We start from the raw sequence: 6758 nt of genomic DNA, 5'->3' as shown, positions 1-6758 counted from the left end.
ATACTGATAAACATTCAGCTAACGTGGCTGAACGCACCCACAGTGCTCTGGCAGTGTTTGAAAGTACTCATTTTCCTCACATCTTGCTGACACACGTGACAACCTAAGCGCAGTGACCGCCTTAGGACTGCCTGGTCACTCCTCGGACTACATCTCCCAGAATACACCGCGGTCCCACGGCCTACCTGGAGGGCGTGAAATGGAGTGACCAATCCCTGAGGATTCCAGGAAGGTGGTGCAGCCTCCACTCCTCACCTACCTCTGGAGAGCCCAGAGCAGCGAGACTACCATTCCCATCAGCTACCGCGGATTGTCCGGCCCAGCCACCATTTCAAGACTCGGCAGGGACAGTAGAGGGCCTGGGACTGCACTTCCCGGCAGGCCGTGCGGCCCAAGGGGCGGAACTCCATTTCCCAGCAGGCTCCAGGCGGCGGGCGCCGTGGTGCCTTGTGTGGGATGTAAGCGCGGAGGTGGGCGCGGGGGACCCAGGCCAGGAGTCTCCTTGGGATTTGGGGGGCTTGGCTTAGGGGCGCCTTCTGGACGGACTCCAGGTGCCCGGGGGTACGGTCGTAGAGGGGGGCGGGGCGGCCATGGAGGGTCCTCAGCCGGGCGCACCCCCTTCGGGGCCGCGGCTTCTGCGGTTGTGGGAAGCGAGGAGGCCCTTTACAGCTTCGGTTGAGGGGTCTCCTACAGAAGAGGGGGAACAGATGAGCGGAGGGTGGGCGGGGAAGCAAGAGAGTGTAGGGAATGGGGGTGTAGGACGTCAGCCGAGCCTGGGAGGGGGTCCCTGGTGGTGCCCGCCCGACCCTCCCTCCGGCTCCTCCGCAGGCCGAGGCCCGCCGCCATGGGGCTGAAGGCCGCCCAGAAGACGCTGTTCCCGCTGCGCTCTATCGACGACGTGGTGCGCCTGTTCGCTGCGGAGCTGGGCCGAGAGGAACCGGACCTGGTGCTTCTATCCTTGGTACTGGGCTTCGTGGAGCACTTCCTAGCTGTCAACCGCGTCATCCCCACCAATGTGCCCGAGCTCACCTTCCAGCCCAGCCCCGCGCCCGACCCACCTGGCGGGCTTACCTACTTCCCTGTGGCGGACCTATCCATCATTGCCGCGTTGTATGCCCGCTTCACCGCCCAGATCCGTGGCGCCGTGGACCTGTCTCTCTACCCGCGAGAGGGAGGTGTCTCCAGCCGAGAACTGGTGAAGAAGGTCTCCGATGTCATCTGGAACAGCCTCAGCCGTTCCTACTTCAAGGACCGGGCCCATATCCAATCCCTCTTCAGCTTCATCACAGGTTGGAGCCCGACAGGTGGCAAAGGGCGAGAATCCTGTTTCACCTGGGAACCTCGGCCCACCCTTTCACAACACCATATAGTTTGCAGAGCCCTTTAAGACCTATAGGCCTTGCAAAGTGGGGGAGGTGTTACAACCCTATTTGCAGCTAGAGAAACTGAAGCTCAGAGAAGGGAAATGATGTGCCAAAGGCACAAAATGGCAGGGCTGGGACTGGACCCCAATCACTTGGCTCTGTCTCCTCAGCATACCCATCTCTGCCATTGAACAGTTACAGGAGCCCCTCAGCCCAGTATGAGGCACAAAAGGCAGATGCAGATTTGGGGAACAAAGAGCCAAAATCTGGCGACATCTGAGACACTTAAAGTGAACAGATGAGGAAGGGGCCTCATGTCAAGGAGCTTAAGACTCAGGACTTGCAAAGAACATTCTTCTTTGCTTCAAGCTCAGTTGATTGTCAGATCCTGGAGTGCCATGTTGAGAAGGAGTCTGAGGCTACTTCTGAGCCTAGCAGGAAAAGAGTACAGAGATAAATTAGAAGTATCTACCAGTGGGTGTGTGAAGAAAGAGTGTTGGCCAGAGGGTCCTGTTTTTGCTGTCCCTGTTAAAACCTAACAGGTACCTTAAAGCAAGGAAATCGTTGAATTATAATATGGTTGCAGAGAAAGAGAAGGGATAGAGTCAAAGGCTGGGTGGAGTTGTAGAAGAGCCAAGAAGGTCTTTTGCTGGGGCACCTAAAGTGGGAGGGAGAGGCTTCGAACACATAGGAGGAAACGGATTGAGAGTTGATGGGCTGGAGCATCTAAGGTTTGGGCACAGGCTCAGAGGCGAGGATGGAAGGGAGCATGGCCCATCACCACCTGGCCCTTTCCCCCAGCTCGGAGCTCAGAGGACTCTCTCATTACCTTCCCTTCTGCAGGCACTAAACTGGACAGCTCTGGTGTGGCCTTTGCCGTGGTGGGGGCCTGCCAGGCTCTGGGCCTCCGAGATGTCCACCTGGCCCTGTCTGAGGACCATGCCTGGGTAGTGTTTGGGCCCAACGGAGAACAGACAGCTGAGGTCACTTGGCATGGCAAGGGCAACGAAGATCGCAGGGGCCAGACAGTCAACGCGGGTGTGGCTGAGCGGGTACTGCCCCCCCCCCTTGTCCACTTCACATTCTGCTTTCCTAGCCCAAGCCACCTCCCTTCTTCCTATCACTACCTCCAAGAAGAGGGAGTGTCCACTCCTATCTCCTATCCCTCCCCTCTTCCTATCACCATATGCCAAGAAGAGGGAGTATCCCTTTCCTGCCTGTCATTCCCTGGAGCAGGCACAGGTGAGCCATCATGAGACATCTGGTCTTGTCCTCTTCCAAGAGCTGGCTGTACCTGAAAGGATCATACATGCGCTGTGACCGAAAGATGGAGGTGGCATTTATGGTGTGTGCCATCAACCCTTCCATTGACCTGCACACTGACTCCCTGGAGCTGTTGCAGCTGCAGCAGGTGAGGGGACCTGTGGGACCCTGGGGGGGATGCTCACCCTTCCTGTGTTTCAGCTTCCCTTTTGGTACCATGGGTTAATCATGCTTGGCCTGGCCTTTCCCAGGGCTCTTGGGGGACTAGAACTAGGATGTGAAAGCACTTTGGGTCCCATAAGGGGCTGGTTCCCGAATTCTGGCCCCACCTACCTGGTGGGAGGTCCCTGCTGGTGCTGGACCTCACATCTATCTGGTAGGCTGAGCCCCTCCTCACTTTCCCCCAGCTTATACCTCTCTCCTTCTGCCCCCTAGAAACTGCTCTGGCTGCTCTATGACCTGGGACATCTGGAAAGGTCAGTAGGGGGAAGTGACCAGGCTGGGCCTCAGGGGGCCAGTTGGCAGCCTGGACTCATGACCCTTTCGTAGGTACCCCATGGCACTGGGGAACCTGGCAGATCTGGAGGAACTGGAGCCCACCCCTGGCCGGCCAGACCCACTCACTCTCTACCACAAGGTGGGGACATCTCAGGAAGGTACAGAAGGGAGGCCTAACAGTGGCTGGGGTCCCCTTCTACCTGGGGACTGGGAGGGGGCAGGTGAGGAGAGAGGAACTTTATGTGTATTGGGGGTATTGCCCATCCATTTCCCATTTTGTATTTACTATGTGCATATTCAGTGCAGTCTGGGCTGTTTGGGGTGGTGTTCTGGGTTCCCTGGCCTGAATTTGTCCCCTTCGCCCTGCTTTTTGTGCTGCCTTTTTATTGTCCTAGAGTATAACAGAGGTCAAGTGTGGCTGGAGCACTGAGAAGGGGTTGTTAACTTCTGGGAGGTGGAAGGGGGTAGGAGGGACATTGGGCTGGGTTTAGAAGGCTTTGGTGTTTGTGTAGGAGTGTGTTGGAAAGCCTGGGAAATGGATGTACCCTGAGCTTGGAGGATGGCTCCCTTCCCTTTCATAGCCCTTGTTCTGTGGGAGTCCTTGCACTGTGGCCAGGCCTCAGCAGGCAGTCCTGCAGATTCTGGGGAGTGAGGCTAAAAGTGGTGGAGGTGAGATTGGAGGTGGGCTTTCTGAGATATTGCTGTGCCTTATGGGTGTGACCCAATGGGATTTGTGCCATCCACGGCAACTGGGGCTGCTCCCTGAGGTCTCTCTGCTCTATTCCCAGGGCATTGCCTCAGCCAAGACCTACTACCGGGATGAGCACATCTACCCCTACATGTACCTGGCTGGCTACCACTGTCGCAATCGCAATGTTCGAGAAGCCCTGCAGGCCTGGGCTGATACAGCTACTGTCATCCAGGAGTGAGGATCCCCCCGCTAGGGCCTTAGCCCGTCCTCTCTCCCCCACCCTATCTAATTTCCAACCACCCTCATCCAGGCATGAGGCCTGGGTCCCAAGCCCTATCCCCTTTCCATCCAGTCCAGGCAGCCAAGGCCACCATCACCCAGGAGGTTGGGACCCCTGATGAGGGCCTTGCACCTTTTCTGGCTCCCCTGTCCTCCCAGTTTCTAACCAACGACATCCAGCTGTAGAACCTGCACCCCCCCACCCTGTGCCCTTCCTTTTCACCCTTGCTCGGACCCATCATTTCCAAGTGAAGAACCCAACCACTCACCAGGTCCCTGGGGGTCCCTGCCACAGCCAAGACCCCACAGTGCCCTACTGCTCTCACAGCTACAACTACTGCCGCGAAGATGAGGAGATCTACAAGGAGTTCTTTGAAGTAGCCAATGATGTCATCCCCAACTTGCTGAAGGAGGCAGCTAGCCTGCTGGAGGCTGGCGAGGAGCGGCCAGGGGAGCAGACCCAGGTGAACCCAGGTTCACCTTCCCCTGTGAGCAGAGCTCCCCGTCATTGGGCATAGAGACTGCTCCATGGGACTGGGACCTGCCCTGGGGAAGGTGTCCATGTGCAGAGAGCTACATTCTCTGCTGCAGTGGCTGGGGCTCTGGGCTGCCTTTGAAGGAGCTAAGGGTATTTCCAGGGTTTCTAGCCTATGCCTTCAAGTAAAGGGGGGAAGCCCACCTCTCACGGTCAGTGCTCCTCATTCAGTTGAAGGGTGGGATGTAGATAAGGGATGGGTTCTCCCTCCCCCAAGTCCTGGCTAAGGACTGGTTTTATAAAAGGGAAGAGGTTCTAAGAGATCTTTTCCCCTATGTTCATCTCTTTTGAAGCCAGGGCTCTTGCCTAGCCAAGAGGCCTGGCCTGTGCCCTGTGACAGGGGGTGCCTCAGAGGGTCTAACCTGTACTTTCCTTTCCCCATGCCCAGGGGGTGCAGAGCCAGGGTTCTGCCCTACAGGACCCAGAGTGCTTCGCCCACCTGCTGCGGTTCTATGATGGCATCTGCAAGTGGGAAGAAGGCAGCCCCACACCGGTGCTGCACGTGGGCTGGGCCACCTTCCTAGTGCAGTCCCTAGGCCGGTTTGAGGGACAGGTGAGGGGAAGCAGTGCAGGGCAGGTGGGGAGGTCAGAACCTTTGTGATCCTGAAGATATTGGCTTGTCTCCTTTGGGTGCAGTTGAGACTGCGGCCCTGGGCCTCGATGGCCGAGGCTGTCCTGGGGTTTTAGCCCCTGGTCCTGCAGCCTCGTCCGTCTTTCCTCCCTGCTCAGGTACGGCAGAAGGTGCGCATCGTGAGCCGCGAGGCCGAGGCGGCGGAGGCCGAGGAGCTTTGGGGCGAGGAAGCCCGGGAAGGACGGCGGCGAGGCCCGCGGCGTGAGTCCAAGCCCGAGGAGCCGCCGCCACCTAAGAAGCCGGCACTGGACAAAGGCCCTGGTGGAGGCCAAGGGGCGATGTCGGGACCCCCTCGGAAGCCCCCAGGGACAGTCCCTGGCACTGCCCGAGGCCCTGAAGGAGGCAGCACAGCTCCGGCGCCAGCGCCCGCAGCGTCGCCACCACCAGAGGGTCCGGTGCTCACTTTCCAGAGCGAGAAGATGAAGGGCATGAAAGAGCTGCTGGTGGCCACCAAGATCAACTCGAGCGCCATCAAGCTGCAGCTCACGGCACAGTCACAAGTGCAGATGAAGAAGCAGAAGGTGTCTACACCTAGCGACTACACGCTTTCCTTCCTCAAGCGCCAGCGCAAGGGCCTCTGAACTGCCTGTCAGCCCTTGCGGTGGGAGGAGGAGGGCACTCAATCGGATGGAGGCGCCACCCCAGTCACCCAACTCCCCCGCCCGCCCCTCTGAGCCCAAGCCCCGCCCCCGGGCCTAGGGCCCTACGCCCCTCCTTCAGGCCCCACCCCCACCCGGAACCCTGGCTGCAAGTTGCTGGAGTACTTAACTACTCCAGGGCTCTGCGGTTCGTTGAGATTTAGAGCCCATCCCCCAGAATCCCAGCTGGCCAATGGAAACCTCACTTTGAGCTCCATCATTAATCTTTAAAGGTCCAAGCACTGGAAACGCCCCACTTCAGAACCGAGGCTCTAACCTTGGGCCAGACCAGGTCTGCTCACCGTTGCTCCCGGCCCGCGGGTCTCAGGTTTTGCCCTACACCCAAAAAGCACAGGTCCTGCCTTCAACCCGGGAACCTGGGACTCCGCTCAGCCTCTAGGAGTACATTTCCACACTTAAGAATTCCATCCCCCCCAAAAAAAAAAAAAAAAAAAGAATTCCATCCCTTGGGAACCCAAGCCCCCAAACCCCAAAGAACTTAAGAAATTTCAGAGTTTGGAAATCCTAGCTTCTTCCCCTCTCTGTCCCGCGAGTCTGGGACACGAAACGCAGTCTCTGGCCTGTGAATCCTGAGCCCTGCCCCCCCTCCTGACCAAACTGGCCCCAGATCAGAGCAGACCTCTTTCCGACCCTCTGGGAACCTCCCCGAGGTCCAGCCCGTCTCAGGGGACTCTGGAGGAAATCTGCAGGGGTTTACGAGTGGGTGAGGGGAGCCTGATCTCTTCCTGTTTTGTACATAGATTTATTTTTCAGTTCCAAGGAAGATGAATACATTTTGTAAAAAAAAAAAAAAAAACAAGCACACGTCCGTGTTTCCTCGGGGAAATGGCGGGCGGGA

General features: G+C 57.9%; 1 protein-coding gene across 5 annotated transcripts; it reads left to right on the top strand.

Annotated features, from left to right (window-relative positions):
• Nucleotides 1-267: 267 nt before the first annotated feature.
• Nucleotides 268-6331, top strand: MEN1 (menin 1). 5 transcript variants are annotated; one of them, XM_077862298.1, is made up of 10 exons: nt 268-458; nt 829-1289; nt 2208-2416; nt 2647-2775; nt 3063-3103; nt 3177-3264; nt 3914-4050; nt 4424-4583; nt 5019-5183; nt 5360-6331. In XM_077862298.1, coding segments are annotated over exons 1-10 (1875 nt in total). In that variant the 5' UTR covers nt 268-456; the 3' UTR covers nt 5843-6331. The 5 variants fall into 5 exon arrangements, with proteins under 5 accessions (XP_077718424.1, XP_077718427.1, XP_077718426.1 ...); XM_077862301.1 differs by having other exon boundaries at nt 268-551; XM_077862300.1 differs by having other exon boundaries at nt 268-561.
• Nucleotides 6332-6758: the final 427 nt, after the last annotated feature.

This window comes from Canis aureus, chromosome 21, assembly GCF_053574225.1.
Source record: "Canis aureus isolate CA01 chromosome 21, VMU_Caureus_v.1.0, whole genome shotgun sequence".
Classification (NCBI taxonomy): Eukaryota; Metazoa; Chordata; class Mammalia; order Carnivora; family Canidae; genus Canis; species Canis aureus.
Note: the sequence above shows the minus strand (reverse complement) of the source record. Positions and strands in the feature narration are given on the sequence as shown.